At 37.2% G+C, this 24,549-nt stretch overlaps 3 protein-coding genes and 1 long non-coding RNA gene across 10 annotated transcripts; 3 read left to right on the top strand and 1 right to left on the bottom strand.

Annotated features, from left to right (window-relative positions):
* Positions 1–8,753: 8,753 nt before the first annotated feature.
* LOC122022909 (flap endonuclease 1-like) lies at positions 8,754–12,777 on the top strand. 7 transcript variants are annotated; one of them, XM_042581024.1, is made up of 16 exons: positions 8,754–8,982; positions 9,073–9,189; positions 9,374–9,432; positions 9,567–9,626; positions 9,706–9,759; positions 9,846–9,894; positions 9,990–10,037; positions 10,226–10,291; positions 10,468–10,518; positions 10,602–10,721; positions 10,784–10,868; positions 11,846–11,927; positions 12,047–12,155; positions 12,229–12,285; positions 12,386–12,432; positions 12,557–12,777. In XM_042581024.1, the coding sequence occupies exons 1-16, from the start codon at positions 8,971–8,973 to the stop codon at positions 12,573–12,575; spliced, it is 1,035 nt and encodes a 344-aa protein (XP_042436958.1). In that variant the 5' UTR covers positions 8,754–8,970; the 3' UTR covers positions 12,576–12,777. The 7 variants fall into 7 exon arrangements, with proteins under 7 accessions (XP_042436958.1, XP_042436965.1, XP_042436953.1 ...); XM_042581031.1 differs by lacking the exon at positions 12,386–12,432; XM_042581019.1 differs by having other exon boundaries at positions 12,229–12,777.
* Positions 12,778–14,718: 1,941 nt separating this feature from the next.
* Positions 14,719–15,397, bottom strand: LOC121997403. The gene is made up of 2 exons (XM_042551797.1): positions 14,969–15,397; positions 14,719–14,886 (listed from the first exon to the last, which is right to left on the bottom strand). The coding sequence occupies exons 1-2, from the start codon at positions 15,395–15,397 to the stop codon at positions 14,719–14,721; spliced, it is 597 nt and encodes a 198-aa protein (XP_042407731.1).
* A 3,252-nt stretch (positions 15,398–18,649) lies between these two features.
* LOC122002010 lies at positions 18,650–20,917 on the top strand. Its single transcript, XR_006117554.1, has 4 exons — positions 18,650–19,786; positions 19,874–19,935; positions 20,091–20,120; positions 20,731–20,917. It is a non-coding gene; the product is annotated as an uncharacterized LOC122002010 (long non-coding RNA).
* Positions 20,918–22,033: 1,116 nt separating this feature from the next.
* Positions 22,034–22,818, top strand: LOC121997396 (probable cytokinin riboside 5'-monophosphate phosphoribohydrolase LOG4). Its single transcript, XM_042551784.1, has 4 exons — positions 22,034–22,153; positions 22,266–22,365; positions 22,428–22,498; positions 22,618–22,818. The coding sequence occupies exons 1-4, from the start codon at positions 22,034–22,036 to the stop codon at positions 22,816–22,818; spliced, it is 492 nt and encodes a 163-aa protein (XP_042407718.1).
* The last annotated feature ends 1,731 nt before the right edge of the window (positions 22,819–24,549 follow it).

The following is a 24,549-nucleotide window of genomic DNA, read 5'->3' as shown; positions in this document are numbered from 1 at the left end:
TGAGGGGCGTCATGGCAGGGTTGCCCCGCTAACGGACTTCATAGGGAGGATCATGACTATTTAGTTGCTTAAGGTATAGATATAAGTCCCTTGTCGGTGTTTTCTGTAGGAGATAACCAACGACTTCTTACGAATATATGACAATTGAGGATATAATTAATAAAATTATATTACATTGATAAGTATCACAAAGAAACCAAATCTCCTAGAACTTTCATAAAACCTAGTTTCTGCATTACTTTTCTGTTTCCATTTTCTAATTGTTCCTTAGTTCGTGTACTTCCTAGTTGATTGTTTAGCTAATTCACTTTGAGATATCTTTAGTGGTTATAACCAGTTTCTGTGGATACAATATCTTTTATATTATTGACGACGTAATCGTACACTTGCGGTGACGTAATAATAATGAAATAGGATGCAATAAACATATATTATGCTAATGAAATACAAATAGATGTGCATCCAAACATGCATACAAGTGTATATAATCTACGCACATCACTTATCAATCCAAAGACATCTGAAAGGTTGATTAAATGGACAACCGAACTTAGCGAATATGATATACAGTACCAGCCCTAAACGACCATCAAAGCCCAAGCTTTAGCCGATTATCATAACAAAGGTGCAAGGCCTAAAGAGGGAGAAACTTGCAAAATATATATTGATGGGTCTTCCACTCGGCAGGATAGTGGAATAGGGATCCTTCTTATATCACCCAGGGAAGATCGAATGCAACTATCCACCCGGTTAAATTATAGAGTCACTAACAATGAAGTAGAATATGAGGCACTAATAGTAGGATTGCAAGTTGTGCAGCACGTAGGGGCCACTCAGGTTTTAATCTCTTCTGATTCTCAGTTAATAGCATAGCAGTTATCTAGAAATTTTGAAATCAGTAATGAAAGACTCAAGCTGTATACAGAGGCATTTGACAAATTGAAGTAGGAATTTTTAGAAGTGTGCATACAAAAGATTCCCCATTCAGATAATCAAGTAGTAGATGAATTAGCTAAATTAGCTTCTACCATAATTCCTTGGAGTTTTGATAGGCCTATGAAATAGACATTATTAGTGGCTTGTATTGAATGACAGGCTAATCTAGAAATAAAGGTGATTGGAGGGCATCGATCATTTTATTCTTGCAACAGGGTGTTCTACCCACTGATTGGAGAATAAGCACGTATACTCAAGAAAAGAGCTGAACGTTTTACTATCATTGGGGATTATCTTTATAAACGGGCTTTCTCTTGTCCTTTACTTAAGTGTATAGGACCCGATGATATGCAATATATCTTATAGGAGGCACATCAAGGCTCTTGTGGTAATCATATAGGGGATCGATCTCTTGCTAGAAAAATATTATTAGCAGGATATTTTGGCCCACTTTACAAACAGATGCTGCTCAACTTGTGAGAACATATTTATCTTGTCAAAAATATCAGAATATTCCTCATCATCTTACTGAATTATTGAAGACTTTCATTGTATCATATCCTTTTGATCAATCGGGTATGGATAGAATAGGACCATTCCCTATTGCACCTACTTGGAGGAGATTTTTATTGGTAGTTGCAGACTACTTTACAAAATGGATGGAAGTTGAACCATTGGCCAAGATTACTGAGCAGGCAATAATTAAGTTCTTATGGCAACATATTATTTGTAGAGTTGGTATTCCACATAAGTTGATTTCTAATAATGGAAGGTAATTCCAAGGTAGAAGAATTCGAGAATGGTGTTTGAGATACTACATTACACACGCTTTCACCTCTGTAGCTTACCCACAAAGTAATAAGCAACCTTAGGTAACCAATAGAGAAATCATTAGAGGATTGAAAACTAAGCTAGATCATGTTGGAGGTAGTTGGGTGGAAGAGTTACCTAGTGTGTTATGGGCATATCGTATAACTCCCCAGGAATCAACAAGTATAACTCCTTTCTATTTAGTATATGGTAGTGAAGTAGTAATCCTAATCGAGATTGGCATGGACTCTGATCGAGTATGTCTATATGATAAGGATAATGATGGCTGACGTCTCATGGAGCTCAACCTAAAAGAAGAAGTGTGAGATAAGGTGGCAGCTCATCTCATGTCATATCGCCAATGAATGAGGCAGAAAAGTTATCCCCGGTATTCTTTCAAGTGGGTGATCTGGTGTGGAAGAGTGTTAAGCCGATCAGAGATGTTAATAAGCTGGAGCCATAATGGGGAGAACCCTTTAGGGTGGTACATAAATTCGCCTCAGGCTCTTATTATCTCAAAGATGCTGAAGGTTAAAGATTGGATAGACCTTGGAGTGCTAATCATTTCAACCTTACAGAACCTAATAAGTACACTTGTAACTTATTTCATGTATTTTGTTCAACTTTTTTGTACCATTAATGAAAATTGTAGGCAACATCATTTAAAAGGTCTATTCGCCATCAATAGTTGACCAGTCGCATAGATGGCTAGAGACTTTAAACCATCAACAGTTGATCGGTCGTATAGACGGTCGAAGACTTTAAACCATCAATAGTCGACTGATTGCGTAGACGACAAGATACTTTAAACCATCAAAAATCGATCAGTCGCATAGACAGTCGGAGACTTTAAACCGTCAACAGTCGACCAACCGCATAGACGGCCAGAGACTTTAAATCATCAACAGTCAACCGGTCGCATAGACGACCAAAGACTTTAAACCATTAATAGTCGATCGGTCACATAGACGCTCGGAGATGTTAAACCATCAACAGTCGATTAAACCATCAATAGTCGACTGATCGCACAAACGACTGAAGACTTTAAACCCTACAGACAATTAGAGGTTTTGCTCAGCATCACGGATTTGGCTAGTTTATCATTTAGTCTGGGGATTCATTATAAAACATTCACAGATATCTGAGATATTTATTTCATTTAGACTCAAGCAAGTTATCATTCAAATTTGGAAATTCATCATGAAATATTTATACATATTCAATCTATTTATTTCATTCAACGTCACAAATCCGATCGATTCATTATTCAGCTTGTGAATTTATTATACAAATATTTGGTTTGTCTATTTCACTTGGAATTATATGCTTGGTCGAATCATTAGTCAGTCTGAAAATTCATCATATGGATGACTGACTCATTTCTCTTGGGATATATGGTCAATCGATCTATTGCGTAGTTCAGAAATTCATTATAAACTCTGCTTATAGTATGTTCGGCTGATTCATTTTACTCAAGAATACATGTCTAATCAATTTATTACGCAATCTGGACATTCATTATAAACTCTTCTTATAGTATGTCCGGATGACCCATTTCACTCAGAATTATATGACCGATCTATTTAGTGCGCAGTCCGAAAAATCATTATCAACTCTGCTTATATTTCATCTAGCCTGCTTACTTTACTCAGCCTTATATGATCGTTTGGTTTATCGTTGAATTTAGTTTGTTTGTTCCATGCGGCACTATATGCTCCGATGATTCATAATTGAGCCTAGAAAGTTATAATTAAATACTTATATAATATTGGGCTTATTTGCTCTGCCTTATGATTTATATCTATCCTGGCCGTTATTTAATAAGGGAATGCTATAAGTGAGTATTTGTTCAATAGTCAAATATTCAAGATCTTTCTATATTATCAAGAGTTTCTCTATGAAATTTCTCTATGGAGCATATGCTATAAAAATACATGGAGTTACACAAGACAACCAAGTACTTATTTCTAATGGTATCCAATGTTTTATCATCATTCTGAATAGCAAGTAAATATTATAGAAATATAGTACAAGAATACATACTCACTCAAATTTACTTAAAAATTCTTTCGACAACTCCTTATTGAGTCGTTGGCGATTTATGAATAGAGGAGGGGGTTCCCTTGATAAGTATCCTCCCTCCCTTAATTGTTAAACACCCCCCTCAACTGAGTGAGTGAGAGTCCCTACAATATGTCTGGTGTATTCTTCACCAAATTTGAGGGAGTCTAAATAGGATCTTCATTTGTTCTCTCATCATTCCTCCTCACCTACTTTGTATGTCTGAAGTTCAGACTAAAGGTTGTCCTTCTCAACTTTAAGGGTAGCTTGTTCTGTTATGGAACATTCTAGCTCATCTAGTAGGGAGTTTATCTGTGAATCTTGGGCTCTTAATTTCTCCTATTATTGTAGCAATAAAAAATTTTTAGTGCCCAACTCTGGAGCTAGTTCAGGAGATTTGGAGCCAGGCGACGGTTCTAGTCTTTTTAAAGATGCGATTTTCTGAGCTAAATCCAGAAGAGTCTTATCTTTTAGAGCTTTCTCCACTCGAAATTGGGATTCACTCTTTTGTAGTTGATGTTCCAAGATTTCTTTCTTAGTCTCTTGAGTCTGTAATGATTGGTGATAACCTTGTAGAGTTTCATCCTAGCCAGTGATAAGCTCGGCTTGCGAATTTATTTTCCTTTGTAATTGAACAATTTCATCATTGGGAATAGTAGGAGTAGTCTGTAGTTCTTCTATTCTATCTTTTAAAATCTTGTTAGCTCTCTCTAGATCCATGACTAGATGGCCCAAGTGTAAGCTTGAAGCATAGAACTAGATAAAACAACTACTGAATTATATCTTGCAGTAATGAGTTAACAAAATATAATCAAAGACTTATGGCAGTAGCATTACAGTTGTGCTCATCGGCACGCTCAGCAATTATGCTACTTTGCATTTATTTTTGAGCTTGTAGCCATGGTTTAGCTAAGGGACCTTTTAACTTGAGTATCCCATAAGATGGAGGGGAGGTATAATGTAATCCTTGGTGAGAAGGTAACCCATGAGATTGTTTGAAGAGGCATGGAGGGATAGTAGAAGTTGTAGACTCTGGAGGAGGAGCAAGGGAAAGATCAGGTGATTATGAGGGAGCAAAAGAGGGTTGGGCGGAGGATGTTGGCTCAACTAATTCAGGACTTTGTTCATATGCTAGTCTTTTGGATCCTGGGTTAGCAGATCGCCTACAAGGAATCTGCTTCGAGCGAGGTATAATTGGAGGAGGAGCTAAAGTTGGTAAAGAAATTGGCGAAGAGGCATCAGAGGTTGTCTCAATAGAAGGAATTACTGGAGGAAGTGCACGAAACATAGGTATAAGAAGGCCAAGTCTCATCATACCAAGTGCAAAATGAGAACAACTGCATGTTGAGGACATAAGTTCTTTACCTCGGTCATAAGAAATTTTGGCCGCAGTGATGGGAATTTGTTCAACGCTAGATAATATGAGTAACTTTTAACCCGAAGCTTCCGATCAGGATTTTTTATTCCTGAAGACAAAAGAAGTGTCTTGTCCTGAGGAGTCGGAAGATGGTTCTCATTGTTGGGGTTGCAAGGTTGCAAACATAGTCTCATATTGGAAACACATGAGAAAGATCATGGGTTTATAAGAGAAAAGATATCTCCATTGGCATGAGGCCTTTTGGGGAGAGCCCAAGAGCAAAGTCATGAGGGCCTAGGCCTAAAGTGGACAATATCATGTCATTGTGGAGATATCTAAATTCTTTTCGATCCTACAAGTGGTATCAGAGCCCGGACTGGCAGAAGGTTTAACCGCCGACTAACCACAAGAGCTATGGTCTGATTGAGCCATGTGAGTACAATATTGACCTCGAACAAAGAAAGTGGGGGCTCTTATGTTCGGATCAAGAGGACCAAACACTAGGCAGAAAGTCCTAGTTGCGACTAGGCAAGGAAGTCCTAGTAGGTCGGGTGGACCGAGGGGCAGGAAGACCTGGTGGGTCGAGAGTCGAACGTGGGAAGTCTATGGTCCTTTGTTTGAGGGGGGATTGTTGGGGTTGCAAGGTTGCAAACATAGTCCCATATTGGAAACACATGGGAAAAATCATGGGTTTATAAGAGAAAAGATATCTCCATTGGCATGAGGCCTTTTGGGGAGAGCCCAAGAGCAAAGCCATGAGGGCCTAGGCCCAAAGTGGACAATATCATGTCATTGTGGAGATATCTAAATTCTTTTCGATCCTACACTCATGTTGGAGTGGCTGAAAGAAGCAAACCAAGGGAGGAAGAAGGTTGATTAAAACAACGTTCCCTCAATAAGTCCTCTCCCAGCTCTGTCAAAACTGCTTTTGTCAATCGAGTATTCTTATACAAAAAGACTAAGATATAATAGCCTCAACTAGGAAAACGAGTGAGGATTAAAAACTCATATAACAAATGATCAAAAAAGTAACAAACAAACATTTATAAGGAAATTGAGCTTACCAAAGGAGGCGCTCAATTTTGTGTCGGTGGGACTAAGTCCAAAAATAGATAGTAAACCTTTTGCAGTCAATGTGGGCAAGTTAGACTTGACATCTTTTAGTTTTTTCATCGAAGTATAGAAGGAAGGATCCTTGGAGATATTGCCCAAGTTGGGAATAGAAGGAATGTCTTGCTGCCAATTTATAGGATAAGGTGGAGGAAAAGGAAGGCGTATGAAGAAAAATTTGTCTCTCCATTCCCCTTGAGAAGGAACCCTATTGAATAGAATGACCTTAGGACATGCTTAAAATTTGAACAGACCATTGTCTATCCGACGGAGATAGAAAAAATGATGAAATAAATGAGGTGATAAAGGGACATCGAGTAAGCAGAAGGCAATAACAACACCACTCAAGATCTTAAAAATTGGGGAATAAGTTGGTGTAAGGGAAGCTTGAAATAGCGGATAACATCAACAAAAAAAAGGATGTAGAGGAAATTGAAGGCCAGATAGGACTTGTTCCCTGAAGACCGCAATGCTCTCTGGTGGACGACGGTGAGGGTGGTCTTCTGGAGTAGGTAGGTCTATGTAGGAAGGAATGTCATAGTTCGCCTAGAGTTCATAAGCTTTATGGAGGGTGAAACTGGAAGAACATTGAGTATACCACTCGCTATACCCCGACATATTGGAGAGAAAGGATTGTTAAGGTCAGAAAGGAGAAGAATAAAGAGTCGGGGGAAAGATGATGAAGTCTTAGGATTTTTTCCCAAATGTTTATAAGGATTCTTCAAAAAGACTAGTTAAGGAAAGTTGTTGGATGCTAACAGTGTAAAGGGCGGGATCAACTATGAGCTGCTATTTGATCAAGTAAGGCGGTGGATACAATAAAAAAGGTACATATATAATGTCAAGTACACATGTGTCACCAATAGAAACCGATGCCGATAATCGAGGCAACACGTCACCGCTGAGATTACCGAGAGTAAGTTTAAGGATCAAAAGTCGGATGGACATTGAATGGTTATAGAAGTTACTGACCTTTAATATTCTCAGATGAATAACACATATTATAATCTTTATATTCTATAAGTATAGGGATAAACCCGGCCAGCCGTTAAAAGCTGAGCAGGTGCCAAGTCTGGGCGAAAATTTACATGGGTAAGAATAAACTCGGTCAGTAGTTAGCGGTAAAGTGAACTATAGGCCCTAGCAAAAACAAACTCGGGCTGAAATGAACTCTTTAGATGTTAAGAGTCGAGTGAAAGTTAATTCTAAATGAGGATAGGTATAAATATGAATAACTATGTTTAGCTAGTAAAAAATAAATATATAGTAAGTTAAACAAACTTTAAGGAAAAACTAATTTATCTTTGCTTAATTATCTAAATTTTCATTTGTTAATGTTTGAAAGTTAGTAGTGAATCATATTGGTATCTGAAATGTTATCAGAAGTTATAAAAATGGTAGTGCTTGAATTACTGAAGGATTCCTTGATACAACGATACGTAAGAAATTACATCAATTTAGGAAATAAGTCAGAGGGTCTGTTCTTAAATAACTTCCTATGATCTGGAAAATTAATAGGATGTTCAGACACCAAGTAACCCTTCTCCCTTAGTTGTTCTATAGCCCTCTCAGCTCCGCGAGTAAATGAAGATGACTGATTTGATCCTATAAAAATTTTCTATTGGCCACTAAGATAAATCTCTTATAAAGATTCATTCAAACAGTCAATGTTCATTTATTATTCCATTAGAGAAAAATTCCTATGGTACACTATAGTTAGAATTCAAATCTTAAATATCTGATTAATTATTTAAAAAATCTAACTACATAGCTCGGGGGACTATTATTTTGATTTCATATTCATAGAAGAGTAATTAACACTATTTGATCTTGAGGAATGTGAAATATCCTCGAGGATAAGAGTAGATTAGAATTTTCTCTCAAGGAAACATCTAAAAGAGCATCTAAGAGTTCATCATCCGTATCACCATCCAGAGGCAAGAGGACATGATGGTAGCCAACTGTTCTTTTAAGTTAAACAAATCATTCTTAAGCTAAATAAATCATCGAATGAGTTGTAGAATCACTCTAATATGTGAATTTGTATGTGCAAAATTGTTACAGAATATCTCAAGAGTTTGAGATGGGGAAGCTAAATTAATTTATTATAGTAAAAGATAGTTATATTTATTCACACGTCTCTCATAATTTATCTCTAGATTATATGAAGAATAAGTTGTATGATCAAATTCTATCAAATTTACTATCATCCCTAAATTGAATTTAAAATTTTAGAAGAGAAGAAGAGGGAATGAATGTGAATAAGTTAGTGTTTTGTCTCTCCTAACTACAAAATTAATAAATTATAGATGAATGACTATCATTTCATTTCTATTAGATAATTCAATTGTTACTAATTTCAGTCTACTAATTCAATTGTTCTATTAGATAGTGTAGTCCATGGTGTGACATCAGAGGTTAATTGGGCCTAATTGGGCCGCAGTGGCAAAAACGCGGTTTATTGTGAATTAACGGATCATTTGGAGTTGGCATCGCACTCAAACTGCTTAGTCTGCTAGGGTTCCGTTCGATTTGGACCTTCGGATTGAAAGGGGAGGAAGGGCAGGGGTTGAAGATCACAAGAGACCAGAACGAGGCGGGAAAGGCCCAAAGATAGCAACTCTTCTTTGCCATTTCACCATCTCCATCGCCGTCTCCTCCGTGAGCTACACCCAAGCCTCTCCGTCGAGATCGCCATGGGGATAAAGGTAGGCTTTCGCATCCATATGCCTCTTCGATTGTCACCCTCACTTACTTTGCCATGGCGTCGTTATTGCTCGCTGTCGCTTTGCCGGTAGGGTTTGACGAAGCTCCTTGCGGACCACGCTCCCAAAGCTATGAAGGAACAGAAGTTTGAGAGTTATTTCGGCCGGAAGATTGCAATTGACGCTAGCATGAGCGTGTACCAGTTCCTTGTCCGTGACTTATGTTTAGTCTTTTTTTTCTTCTTATTTTTTGAATTATGCTTTTGGATATGCCATCCTCTTCTCGAGTTAGGGTTTAAGGTTTTAGATAGTGGCTGTTGAGCTTTTGGCAACTGTTTGTACCCACACTTCCCTCCCTCAAATTTATAACTTGATGCCATTTTCTCGCGCCCAGATTGTTGTCGGAAGAACTGGCATGAACACTCTCACTAACCAGACTGGTGAAGTTACACGGTGATCTTACACTTCTATTCCATCTTGTTGTTGATGATAAATGTTAAAAGTGCTCTAATTTTGAGAAAAATCTATGCTTGACTTGGACTTCTTTATTTCTTCTTCTACTCTTGACATTTTGTATGGCCGATAAGTCATTTGCAAGGGATGTTCAATCGAACTATCAGATTATTAGAAGCAGGTATCGAGCCAGTATAAGTCCATTTGCATGTCTAAATATCATTTTGTTTCTCATTTAGCCACCATATTTTATTATCATCTTTGTGATGCCAGATATGTATTTGACGGTCAACCTCCAGAGCTGAAGAAACAAGAATTTGCCAAGAGGCTAGTCTTTACAGTTTTGTAATTGTCCCTCTCCTTTTTTAATATTGCAAGATAATGATAATCTGGAAGCTTATTTTATTCTTTAGATATTCAAAGAGGGAAGATGCAACTAACGATCTGAACACAGCAATTAAGGTCATTGCTTGTGCATAACAAGTACCTTTATTGGGACTCTTTAGTGTGCTAGAATTTTTTTTGCTGTCTTAGTTGGTTACATTTGCTGTTTGCAGATTAGTGATCTAGAGGGAATTGAAAAGCACAGCAAAAGGACTGTCAAGGTAATCTTTGATATTGCTATTTTATTGGAAATTATCATGAGGATCTTATTGATTATGATGCAATTAGCATGAAGTTAGCATGCTAATTATCTGTTTCCTTCATATGTAACATAGTTTTTTCTTTAAATAGATTTTGAACTTTCAAATTACTTGAAGAATTTGATTCCAGTAGCTGAGTTTTTTCACAGGTAACCAAGCAACATAATGAAGATTGTAAACGTCTCTTAAGACTGATGGGTGTGCCTACTATTGAGGTAAACTAGTCCACTTTCACTTATTGAATTCTTTATCCTTGCTACAAGAATTTGAACTAACAATGACACAGTTTTGCTTTCTCTCGCCAACATTTCCTAAAACTGCATGCAATTGCTTAATATACAAGTATTGTATCTCTTATTTTAGAAGCTAAACTCATCTTTCTGATCTAAAGGCACCGTGTGAAGCAGAAGCTCAATGCACAGCTCTTTGCAAAAGTGACAAGGTAAAATGATGCAATGTAACACATTCTATTTTGTTTTTTTAACTTTAATATCCTAAATGTATTTGTTTATTATCAATCTCTAGGTGTTTGCGGTTGCCTCAGAAGACATGGATACTTTAACTTTTGGGGCACCGAGGTTTCTCCGTCATTTAATGGATCCTAGTTCCAGAAAAATCCCTGTGATGGAATTTGAAGTTTCAAAGGTATATTTATTCTGCTTATTGCTAATTGAATTACTGTATTTATTCTCATCCTTGTTTTTCAGGTTCTTGAAGAGCTAAGACTCACTATGGATCAGTTCATTGATTTGTGTATTCTCTCTGGATGTGATTATTGTGATAGCATTAAAGGTAAACTTTCTTATGAGATATTGTACATTCAACAATTTAACATACAAGGCTAGTACTCTACCGTTTACTGTGTACAAAATTTGATAACTAATGTTCATTCAAATCTAGTATGATAATGCTTGTGTAGTTGAATATGGTGTCAGTGCTGCAACTGTTCCATGTCTATGTTACTTGGACTTGATATAGTGTTCAACATGAGTATGTTCGCAATCTCTGACATGGCTATTTTTACAAATTTGTACATGTGTTCAATAGGATTAGTGATTGTTCACTCTTAGTGTCACTGTTTGAGTGTTATTATCCAAGTATCTATATCCAACACAGATTTGGGTAGTTATTTCATGCTTTGGAAATTTCTATTTTTTAAAAAATGTTTGGTTGAAGAAAAAAAAAAAACTCTGCTTCTGCATTTGATGTTCCATGAAATAAATTATACACATCATACAGTGATGCTATTTTCAAAAATGTTTTCACAACCTTTCTATTTAATTGGTATTGTTTTTATTGATTTGTTTATGCTATCGTTTATTATTTTTCCTACAAAAGATTTGATCCATTACAACTCTTTTGGGTTTGATGATCGAAATTGCATCATTCTGTTAAAGCAATTTTATTATATTGCCAAGTTTTATGCCATGTTTGTACTCTCCTTTAAAATTGTGTGATACCATCCTCGGTTATGCTAGTTATCCTTTTTTTTTATTTGAGCATCTAGAAGTTGTGTCAACAAAAACAAAATAATGTTGCTAAACCTTTCTATAGTAGCATTTTAGGTTTTAGGTTCTTTATGCATTTTTGTTATGGTCTTTGTTTCCAGAACTCATCTTTATGTGCGTTAGACATTCATTGGTTTTTTTATTTCTTCTCCCTAGAATGTATATTTTTTAATATGTAAATAATATACATAGCAGCTTTTTTTATTACTATTTTCTTTTGTAACTTTCTTTGCAATGTTGCTAAACGAATGACTCTGTCAGGCATTGGAGGACAAACTGCTTTGAAGCTCATCCGTCAGCATAGTTGCATAGAGCATATCTTGGAGAACATAAACAAAGAAAGGTGCTCCAAAAGATTTAGTTGCATCATCTTCAATTGTTGTGGTTTTGTGAAAATTAAGATCCATCAGGATTTTGATGTGGTCCTTGTGGTTTCTCTTATAAAACTTGGTATAATTATAGATATAAAATTCCTGAAGAGTGGCCGTATCAAGAAACTCGACGTTTGTTCAAAGAACCAAATGTGACCATGGACGTTCCAGAACTAAAGTGGATAGCTCCAGATGAGGAGGTAGTAATGAAAATTAATTAGGTGCCAATAAGTCCATTAGGCATCTTTACACAGTATTCCTCTCTCTTATCAGGGTCTTCTGAGCTTTCTGGTGAATGAAAATGGATTCAACAGTGATCGAGTTGCTAAGGTATTTGTCCTCTTCGTAGTGATTTCTTCTTTGCTAATAGTTGATTATGGAAGTCCCTATATTAAATTGTTTGTTAATCTCAGCTCCTAAAATTTTCTAGGCAATAGAAAAAATTAAATCGGCCAAGAACAAATCTTCCCAGGGCCGGTAGGATCTTTTGCTATCTTGTCTGAACTGTGTTGCTTATGGTCAATGCAATCATTTTGCTCTTTCATATGATTAGAATGAAAATTTTGCTTGTATTGGTCCTCTATGATCTTTTCTGTGATAGGTGGTCAAGATATACATAGAGAGAGCGGATACTTGTGGCTAGATAATATTTGTTTAGTGTCATTTTATTATTATTTTTTGTTGCCTTGTATTGTAACCATTCTAAAGTTTAACCAAGATGAAACATTTTAAGAGTCAAACCCTGTTGTAAGGGATAGGTCAACTGTGACCTATTTTGGTTGGCATCAATGGGCAAAGTTTTTAACCACATTATATATTATATATTGTGTTGGTTCTGTATATACATTTTTATTTATATAAAAATTCACTATGCTTGATACTCCTGGAAAGTTAACATGGAAGAGGCCATTTGTAGAAGGCAAATTGCCTTCATGATGTACAAGTGATGATGGATAGGGATGGAGTCATTTCCACTCGCGCAGGATTTCCCTCTCCTTCCTCCTGGATTGTGGTGGCATTCATCCTCCGGTGTGTCTTGTGAATCGAAGCTTGTCAGTTGAGAGTAGATGTTGTTGGCGTAGTTGCTCCAATGGTTAAGTTAGAGATGGGGTGAGTATGGAAGGCTCGCGTACACGAGAGAGTTTCAAAAGCTCACAGAGAATGATTAGGAGAAGAAAATCATATTCTTATTTACCTGTGTAGAATCGTATATAGCCATGGGCGTGGGAGATCCATATAGAGCCTTAAGCAGGTTATGTGGACAATTGTATAAGCGAGGCACCAGCCAACTACACAAGCAGGCTGTTGCATAAGGGGTGACAACCATCCATCTGGACTATTGGTGTTATCTGATCGTTAACTTGACGTCGCTCTGTGTTTAACCTTGTTGTAATTGATTTTTTGTTAGGATATGTCAGTGGTTGGTGTTCCAGACTGCTTGCTCGACTAAGGTTACTCGTCGCTTTGGAATTGCTATGGCCACTTGGGTAGAGAATGTCGGGGCTCAAGGGGCCTCTGTTGTTGTGAAGGGCGTTTGCTAGGACAATCCGATTGGGTTCACTCGGGCTGTAGGATTTCCTGGGTCTTATTTACACAGTTGCATTTAACTTAGTTGCAACCTAGTAACTCAGTTGCTAAGATTATGAATCGTTAGTGTGCCACAGCGAACAATATCAAAGAAAAGGCTGGAGGTTAAATATATTTTGCATTAACAAAAAAAAAAACTTTTCTTTGCCAATTTGTGTTGAATTTAGGCCATTAAACGAAAGTATTTTCTTCAACTATATATGATATACAAATTAAAAGTTGATATTACTTATTTCAAACAGTCTAGTAGTATCGGTTTCGTGATAAAATATAGGTAAATAAATTAAGGAGGATATTGTCCTAGTACAACGGAATTTTGTATTAGAGAAGTTAGATATTTAATAAGATATTTTGTATCCGTTTAAATTGATTTTAAGATTTATGAGAGTAAATTCATACCAACCACAATTTAAAAAACCATTTGAAATTAGATTATAATTGCCTTTGATACTATTACATAACCTTAGAATTGTATTGCATCATGCTGTGTATGTCTAAATTCGATTTCGATGTGTGTAAACATGGCCGTGACTTCGTTAATGTTGCTTGGCATTGGCACGGGCCAACCGAGCCTATGCCAATGCCAACCTAGACCCGAACCTAGGTCGACCCATTTTTAATGTATATAGATGTTTTATTTTTTATATATAATAATAATTGTTTATATTGATACTTCACCGTCTTTTAGATCCGATCACATATTATCAAATTTTACAAGCTTTAGAGTCCATGATCAAAATCAATTTTAGGGTTTTGAAATCGTATAATTAATAGCATTTAGATCCTACAAGGCCGTCATGGCTAAGAAAAAAAGACAAAACAAACAAACACATACATAAGCTTGTTCATCCCTTAATTAATAATGGAACATGAAGCCTTTGTGTAAAAACTAAATATAATTTGGAAGACAATGATTCTCCAAAATAAATTAATTTATAAAAACAAAGTTATTTCGTTCTTGGAAGATTAAAATGCCAAGCAAATTAAAGGAGATCAAACACAGATCGATCGCATGTTTGCCAAAACTTGCGGTCATTAATCTTTTATAAATCAAAGGATGATGAAAACTCCCTACCAAGGAAGAATGATACTCGAAACCCTAATTAATTACAACAACTTACAAAGTGGAAGAATAATGAGAATCTGAAAGAGTTAGTTAACATGAACCCTAATTACTCAACTGCAACTTCCAACGGAGGAACAACAACCAGAATCTCTTAAAACAACGCCTCCCCTCTGCTCTTCTTCCTCATCTTCTTTGATGATTCTGCTCTGTCGGCCGGCAACGTTGCATGACTCAGCCGCCGCCGAAAATCCACTGGAAATTATGGCCTCCCTAGGTTCCTGCACGATACACCCTGAATCTTAATAACGATCACAAATCAGAAATATATCGTTAATTAGAATCTATATGCGATCGATTTACCTTATCGACTAGCGTCCACTGGTTGTCGACCCACTGCCTCCTCAGCCGAAGCTCGCACGCGCGGACTCTGACCTTCCTCATCTTCCCGAGGAGGTAGACGACGACCTTCCCGTAGCCGACGGCCGTAACCACAGCCGGCCACCAGGCGTGGTCAACGAGCGCCTCCACCTCGTCACCAGGGCTCCAGGAGTAGAGGGCGCGGAGGCCAATCGGGTCCGGCTGCGGCCTGATAAACTTGCGGGGGACTCGCTCGAGCACCGCGGACGGGGACGCGGTGGCCCCGTGGATACGGACGAGGTAGTACCGACCGTTGCCGGAGACGACGTCGGCGCAGCGCCAGGAGTAGGACGACTGACCGTCCCACCGCTGGACCTCGACCTGGCTCCCCTTGCTCAGCCGCATCTTCATCCTCACGATCGACGTCGCCATCTCGCGCACGACGACGACGATCGAACGATCATTCGCTCGCTGCTTGAGCACGTTTAAAAAATTAATAATATGAGTTTTATTTATAAATGTGATTAACTGGAAAAAAATAATTTAAAAAATCTTAAACGTGGTTAAAGATAAATTTATTGGAAACTTATTTTTTTTTTTTTAAAAAAAAAAGAGAATGAAAATGAATTTATTATTTTTTGTTATACTCGGTTGATCCTGTCTGAAATCTGCGAAGACGTGTGTTGGTTCCGGTGAACGATAATCCTTGATGAAGATAGCCTCCTAGAGATCTAAAAGAACTTCTCCACGATCCTATGCACAGTGCGACAAACTAACAAAGCGTCAGTGACTTAAGACCGGAGTGGGAATTCCTGGCTAGACCCTCCGACGCTCAGGTCAGTTTCTCTCTCAAAGGTGGAAGAAAGAAAAAGAAGAACAGTAACTGAAGTATTTAGAAACAGAGTTTAGATGCTAGAACTTGCGTACCTTGCCAACAGAGAGGATCCTCTCTTTTTATACTACCTTATATGATCTCCGTAGTCGTGAAGTAGTCCCTGATTCGTTAGGGTTTGTTAGAAGATGAAGTCATCTTCTATACTTCATGCAATAATCTTTTAAGGAATCTTTTTTGTACTCCAGATGTATCCGTTTTGTTGTTTATGACTAATATTTATGATGGGGACACGCCATTATAACTGAAGAAGTTTTTAGAAGATATTTTCCGCCAAATATTCTATTAGGCATGTCTCGATCGGTCATTCAAGTCGGCTGCATATATTAAAAATGTCTTTTGTTGAACATGTCTTGGCTGATCATTCAAGCCGATCGTATATATATATTAAGAATGTCTCCTGCTAAGCATGTTTCGGTCGAGAATTTTTATTAACTTTAGGAGGTTGGGTGCCCTTATGCTCGGTCAGACTTTACCCGGACGAGTGCATTTTGACCATAAGCTGTTGGTCGGTAATATACCATAAGCTGCTATAAAGTAAAGTATTTTTACGCTCGGGCGGGCTTTGCCCGACCGAGCATATATAAACACATGGGTACTTGCTTGGCCTTCGGTCAGCCGGTAACATGTTAAGAATCATATATGAGGCTAAATGCCTTTACGCTCAGGCGGGCTTTGCCTAGGGGTGAGCAAAAGTTCGGTCAAACCGAATAAACCGACCGAACAGGCCGATTTTTTAAATTCGGTTCGTTTAATTCGAAATTTCGGTTAATTCGGTTAAATAATTCGGTTTTTTCGGGTTTTTCGATTCGGGTTCGGGTTTAAAGTTACCTATTCGGTTAAACCGAAACAACCGAATTATTTAATATGTTTACTAGTTTAGGTTTTAATCCAAAAGTCAGTAAGTCACCAGTCACGAGTCATGACACGGGCACAGCAGACGGCACACGGACACGGTCCACACCAGATTTATTCGGCTAGGGTTTTCTGACTTTCTCATTCCCTCGCCGCCGCTCTCACGAGTCACGTCTCCCCCCTTGGCCCTTCCCCACCGCCGCACCGCGTCAGTGCATCACTCGATCTTTCTGACTCTCGTCGTTGATCATCTGCAACTCCACCTCTCCGCCTTGCTCAACCCTCTCTCGTCTCTCCTTCCATCTCGACGATCTCGTCTTCCGTCAGTCCTCCCGTGGCCGAGCACCTGCAAGGCTGCTGCGACTCAGCATCTCCGTCTATCCTCCCTGTTCACCCTCTCGTCACTCTCACCAGTCACCACTCGAGTGCTCATTGCTCCAGGAAATCTCCTTGTCCTCACACTAAGACTAGACTGCCTGCATAAATTAGAGGTATTTGCAAGAAATTCATTAAGTCGCATTTAGTTTGTGTTCTATTGATTGGATAATTACTACATTTTAAGGGTTTAGGGTTTTCTATGTATGGATTTTGGCTTCCTGTTTTTTCTTTTTGTTTTCAGAATACACAAATTATTGGTTTTAATTCTTCCTTTTCCTTTTTTAGTCTCAGTTACAGACTCACATCTTGGGTCTTGGCAACATTAGTTAGTAATCCTTGCATTGATCCTGTGCTAACATATGAATTTTTATTGAACTCAAGTAGTTAACAGTGTTTAGATATCCTGATAAGTATTATCATGCTTGTTGAGTTTCATATTTGTTTTTTTAGTTTTAGTTAATTATATTTTAAACAGTATTATTACACTTGCAATTTTTAACAGTGTCTGTGATATGTGAAGACTGTGATCAATATTTATCTGGTATTTATGCAAGGAGATTTATCAAATATGGATGTTAATAATAGTTGTTCAGTACAAGAATCTGAAATTGGTCCTTCAGTGGGAACAAAAACTACTGTAGATTATAAAGGAAAGGCAACTAAGAGAAAAGCAATGAAACCAAGAAGTGAAGTATGGGATCATTTTATAAAGTTTACTAATGATGCATCAGATATGAAAGCCAAATGCAAATATTGTGATAAAGAATTTTTTTGTGATCCATATAGAAATGGGACAACAAGCTTGAGATCTCATATTACCTCATGTAAAAAACACCCTCATGTTATTGAAACAACTCAAGCACAGCTAAGTTTACAACAAAGTTTAAAAGAGGGTGAGGTGTGTTTAACTTCTTGGAAATTTGATCAAGATGCATCTAGAAAAGCATTAGCTAGAATGATCATAATGGATGAACTCCCTTTCAAATTTGTAGAAAGAGAAGGATTTAAAACATTTATGGCTATGGTATGCCCAAAATTTCGAATTCCTTCAAGATGGACGGTTGCACGTGATTGTGTTGAATTATATGTCGTTGAAAGGGAAAAATTGAAAAAATTGTTACATGATTCAGCACAAAGGGTTTGTTTGACCACTGATACATGGTCATCGATTCAGAAAATCAATTATATGTGTCTAACAGCCCATTTCATTGATAAAAATTGGAATTTACATAAAAGAATTATCAATTTTTGTCCAATTACAAGTCATAAAGGTGAGGTTATTAGTTTAGCCATTGAAAATTGCTTGAGGGGTTGGGGAATGAACAAAATTTTTACTATTACAGTTGATAATGCAAGTTCAAATGATGTTGCTATCAATAGTTTCAGAAAAAAGATGACTAATTGGGATTCCACTATTTTAAAGGGAGAATATGTCCATATGAGATGCGTAACTCATGTAATCAATTTGATTGTTACTGATGGCTTAAAAGATATAAATCAATCTGTGTTGAAGGTCAGGAATGCAATCAAATATGTTAAGTAATCTCCCTCTAGATTAAGTAAGTTCAAAGAATGTGTAGAGATTGAAAAAAATTGAAAGCAAGAACTCATTATGTTTAGATGTACCAATCAGATGGAACTCAACTTTCTTGATGTTGAATACAGCTCAAAAATTTGAAAGAGCTTTTGATAGGTTTGATGAACAAGATCCATGTTTTAAATTAGATCTTCAATATACAGAATGGCAAGTTATTTTGAATGAGAATGAAGAGATGATATTTGAATCAGATGGTAAACCTAAAAGAGAATTGAAGACTTTTGATGGGAAACCAACAAGTGCATATTGGAATAATGTTAGACTTTTTGCATCTTTACTGCAAGTTTTTTATGAACTAACATTAAAAGTTTCAGGATCTTTGTATGTCACATCCAATACTTTTGCACACGAGATTAGTTATATCCATACCATCTTGAAGGAGTGGCAACAAAGTGATGATATTGATGTGTATTCAATGGGAATTAGAATGAAAAACAAATTTGACAAGTATTGGGGAGATCCCGAGAAAATGAATAAGTTGCTTTATATTGCTGTGGTGCTTGATCCAAGGTATAAATTAGATTTCGTAGAATTTATGTTGATTGAATTATATGGAGATGAGAAGGGTGCAAAAGTAGGAAAGATAATAAAGGACACTTTATTTGCTTTGTACAAGAATTATAAGGAAAAAATGGAGCCTCAATGTGGTACTTCAATAGTTTCATCTATTCCAGAATCAGTTGACAATGATAATACTTCAACAAATATGAGTGATTTGAAAAGACAAGCAATCATAGTGAAGTATAAAAACAAAAGGCACAAGTTTTTGGTGATGGCAATATGTCAGAATTAGACAAGTATCTTAATGAAATAGTTGAAGAATATTGTGATACTTTTGACATTTTGGGATGGTGGAAGCAAAATTGTCACAGATTTCCTATCCTTTCTCAAATTGCTCGTGATGTATTAGCTATTCCGATATCGACAGTTGCTTCAGAATCCGCTTTCAGTACTAGTGGTCGGGTACTTGATTGTTTTCGGAGTTCATTGACTCCTAATGTGGTAGAAAGTCTTATTTGTACTCAAGATTGGCTTCGGTTAAATTTACAATCACTCAATGTTGAAGAAATTTTAGAGGATGTGGAAAAACTTGAAAATGGTAAGTTTTCCTTTTTTAAAAAAAATATAATTAAATTTTTATTTATAATTATAAACTTTATTTACTTAACTTGCATGTATTTACCAGATTTCTCAAAAATCATAATGGACTCGTCTTCTTCGACAACACCGGTGACATAAGGATCAATGGTATGTTTAAATATTATATTTTATATAAATTGACCTCGATACTAAGAACATGAAGCTATATGATGATATAAGTGTTGTTGTTTCTAATTTGCTCACTTTCTAATTTACTCACTTTCTGTAGTATTGTTATTCCTCAATTTTTGTGGTGTTTGCAGCTATATAGAATCACTTGCGGAAAGAAAAAGGTATGTCAACCTTGCCATCCAAGCTAGCAATCTAGCTCAATAGGACTTGATCAATTAATGTTGACTACTTTATGGTAATTTTGACTATGTTTTCTGTCTTGGAACTTGTTACTATGTTTAAAAAATTCTAGCATCTCAAACTTTTCTAGTGAAATATGAATTCTTTCTATGTTGTTGATTGAACTCGTAAGTTTCTAGCCGGACAAATGTGGAATCTGTTGACATAATCCACCATGAAGTAGTCCAAAAATTGAGAAATATGAGTTAGTGATTAGAAACTCTACATAACTTGCTTACCTCCAATTTCTTGGATTGGCATCACCTGTAACATTTAATGGTCTTCATTTAAAGTTTGAAAAGCTTTCGGTTCTTGAACTTGTGAGGCTTTGTTGGCTACATTTGTTACTATAAGCTTCTCCCCTTATCCATTTCAAACTCTAACTAGGAGTCTTGTGAAATAGTTTTCTTTGTCCATTTACTACTTGGTCTTTCCAAAAATTTACAAATTTTCTTAATAGTAGCATGCAGTTTGATCTTAAAAATTTACAAATTTTCTTAATAGTAGTCCTGTGAATAGATGAATTTATGCAGTTTGATGTGTATAATGCAGGTTTATTTGGAAAGGATTGCTAAGGACACATAGCTATGTTGGGGTTGACCTTGCTGCTTTCTGTTTTAATGTTGCTCTCTGATGTATACGTGAAAGCTGCCATCCAAATTATGAATTTTTTTATCTTGATGTAACCAAACAATTGTGTGAAGTTTTTTGTATGTCTCAAACAAGTAGACTTTGCTTCTTTTGTGGTGTTTTCTTATTGACAGTTTTATTTGGAGTTCTCTTTTGTGACAACTCAATTATGTGATTGAGTGAAATGTATGTTTGGTTTCATCTGAACTGAATGAGGATATGTGTTGGTTTCATTCATGTGAGTATGTGACTTGTTTACTTCACTTTTTACAATATTCAAAATTTATGGTTTGTTGTAAGGTTAGACCTCCAAATTATAACCCATGTAAAACATGTCTGATAATTTCTGCTAGGTTAATCTTTGATTGGATTTCTTTTTCCTTGCAGATATTCGGCATATTCCATATGTCCAGAGCTCCAGCATATTCCTTATGGATTTAAGTCAGATATCTGGTCCTTAGGTATGACTTCTTCATGAATTTCTATACCAAATTCTTTCTGGTGGATTATGCATATGATTAATTTGGAAATCATCGAGCAAGTTGTTGCGTGTATGAGATGGTTGCTCATCGACCTGCATTTAAAGCTTTTGTAAGTCTGACTTTAAGCAAGTTGATTGAATTAATTAAATGTCCAGGACTCGAGGTAGCAGCCATGTGCATATTTATTTGTGCATTGAGACACATGCCTTATAAACTTTGTTGTAAATGGTAATCTTTGTTGATATATTGTGGGAACTGGGAAAGATTCTTCTTTTTTTTTCTTTCTGAAAATCTTTGATACAATTTTATATTTAGATTTTGAGCATCCCACTCATTCTATAGTTTGGAAAGTATGCTGATTGGAATGTGTTTCCTGAAAAATGGCAAATTGCAGTTTTGTTTTTGTTTGATGTACCTAACCTTAATACCTTATGTCGCATTTGGTGCTAGATGTTTGGAAGAATATAATAATATGTCAATAGAAAAGCTGATATAGTTAAATGATTAAAAAAATGTATTATTTTTGTGATTATTCTAGTTACAGGATAGATACCTCTTAATATAGAGGTTTACAAAAGATTCACTAAAAGCAAAAAAGAGGCAAAAAAAAAAAAAGGAGGTTTGATCTCTTCTGATGTATGGATAAAAAATAGGGATCTTGATATTTTCCTTGAATTAATTCTGTATTCAAGTCTTATTTGCTTTGTCCTTCTTGATATATTCTTTTTTTGATTTGTTCTTTCATGAATATAGCTAGCCATTCTCATGAATATATAGTCTTGAAGTCTTCAGATGAGCGTGAGAAGCAGAATGAACTGCACTACTGCAGAAGTGAGGTGGAACTGCACTACTGCAGAAGTGAGGTGCAGTTCCAGATGATGTCCCTCTATATATCTTGTTTCAATATATAGATAGTTCTATTTTTATTTTGGCTACAAGAAAACGGCTAAGCAGCAAAGAAATTTTTGTGTGCAGATATTAGTAGAAAGCATCGGTGAGGTGAAAAGAGTTGCAGACATGCACGAGAGGAAGTTAGAAATGGCTAAGAATGCATATGCCTTCATTGATCTTCCAGGTGAGACCCAAGTGAATTATCTGAAACAATCTCAAGTCAACTTATAATCCCCAAACTCTTAGGTGGCTATGGAACCATGGAGGAGCTTCTTGAGATAATAGCTTGGTCTCAGCTTGGCATCCACCACAAACCAGTGAGTAATGCACACAGCTCATCTCTCAGTCATTCATGCACACGCACCTTGCTATCAAATTCCAAAAGCTGGAAAAATATAATCAAACCACCCTAGCTCAATTTGCTTGATTTGAGCAGGTTGGGATTCTGAATGTGGACGGTTACTACAACGATTTGATCCAACTGTTTGACAAAGGAGTGAGAGAAGGGTTAATCGAGGACTCTGCGAGTCACATTGTCATTTCGGCAGACAATGCGGAAGAACTTCTAAGGAAAATGGAGGCCAAGGCCGGAGAGGAGAGGAGGAGAGAAGCCAACAAGAAAAGGAGAAGCAGCTAGTCTGCAGGGCCTTCTTTGTGGATGCTTGCAGGTTATAATTCAGAAGTTTTTATGCAGTATTCTGACCAGATAATGAAATTTTTTCCAGCTCGTGTATGGTTTTTGAATATTGTGATATCTGCTAGTTGTTGTTGTTGAGATGGAGGAAATTTATCCTTGCATTCTTTGTATTTGCGTATCTTGGCTCAAGTATGATTTTTGAATTATGTGATTGCATATTGTGATATCTACTGATAGAGAAAATTGATGGTAAAAAGATTGAAAGCAAATACGAAAAAAGTTAGAATTTGGAACAGTATTTTTAACTTGTCTTAATACTCAGTTCATGGGAAATTCGGCTAAATCGGGTTATTCGGTTTTTACCGAATAAACCGATTTTTTTTCAGTTCGGTTTTCTCGGTTTTTCTTGTGGAAATCGGTCGGTTCGGTTCGTCTAAAAAATTTTGGTTTATTCGGTTTTCGGTTTATTCGGTTCGGTTTTAACCGAATGCTCAGCCCTATATATAAGGCTAAATGCCTTTACGCTCCGGCGGGTTTTGCCCGTCCGAGCATATATGAGCACATGGGTGCTCACTCGGCCTTCAGTCGGTCGATAATGTACCAAAAGTCATAAATAAGGCTAAGTGCCTTTACGTTCGAGCAAACTTTGCCGGACGTGGGTGCTCGCTCGGCCTTCACTCGCCCGGCTATATATCTTTCCTATCTTTCTCGACCTTGACCCCTCCTTCACTAGCCAGGTCGACCTATCATAACCCGTATCACTAGGCTCCCCTTCAAGTCTAGTCGAAGGAGGTATAGCTGATTAACTAGACCTAAGTCTACTTCTGTCCTTTTGATAAATATTAATTCTTCTGAACATTTCATATCTACTACAGTGATCCCGTGATACCCTCAGCATATATCTTGTGACCAAGTTTAATAAAGGTGTGATCCTAGTTTCTTCTGTTGGATCGAGACGCGCTAGAGGGGGGGGGGGGGTGAATAGCGCTCGCGACTATTTCGTTTTTCGGAAAACACTCGAGTAATTAAAACGCAGCGGAAAATAAGAAAGCAAGCACACAGAGACAGGAGGATTTTACTTCGTTCGAAGCCTTGATCGACTCCTACTCGAAGGCCCGCGATCCTTGATCGCTTCTGGTGGGCAACAACTATAAGCTCGATAATGATTACAATTTCAAGTACAATAAATGACAACAATTAATTATACCGACAACAATATCGTAATCTGAAAATTCGGAGCTCCGGGTCGTCGGTGTCTCGTAGCAGCACTTCGGAATCGTCTCGTGAGCAGCTTGTAGCAGAAAGATCGCTTGTCAGTTGTTCATTGAAGAAGCTGCTCGAAGTCCCCTTATAAAGGGCATCCAAGGCGCCTTGAAAGCCATCCAAGGCGCCTCCACCGCTCCGATTCCATCGTGCAGATAAGCGCTGACCATTCTGCACTTATCACAGTTGAAGGCGCCTCCATCACCACTCAAGGCGCCTTCAACAGGTCCAAGGCGCCTCCATCACCACTCAAGGCGCCTTGAACACTGTTTCGCAGCCAGCTCTTCCTTTGTACCCGAGGCGCCTCCAAGCTCCATGGAGGCGCCTTGGACACTGTTCATCCGAGGCTTTAAGGTGCTCCTTTGCACCTGCAAGATACGTTAGTCCCAAACACTATCCTGCAGCACAAAGTTAGCACATAATACAATAGATATTATAAATGAAGTATTAACAGTCTCCGGACTGTCC

The sequence above is a fragment of the Zingiber officinale genome, chromosome 1A (assembly GCF_018446385.1).
Source record: "Zingiber officinale cultivar Zhangliang chromosome 1A, Zo_v1.1, whole genome shotgun sequence".
Taxonomy (NCBI): domain Eukaryota; kingdom Viridiplantae; phylum Streptophyta; class Magnoliopsida; order Zingiberales; family Zingiberaceae; genus Zingiber; species Zingiber officinale.
The sequence above is the reverse complement of the archived record's forward strand: the minus strand, read 5'-3'. Positions and strand labels throughout refer to the sequence as shown.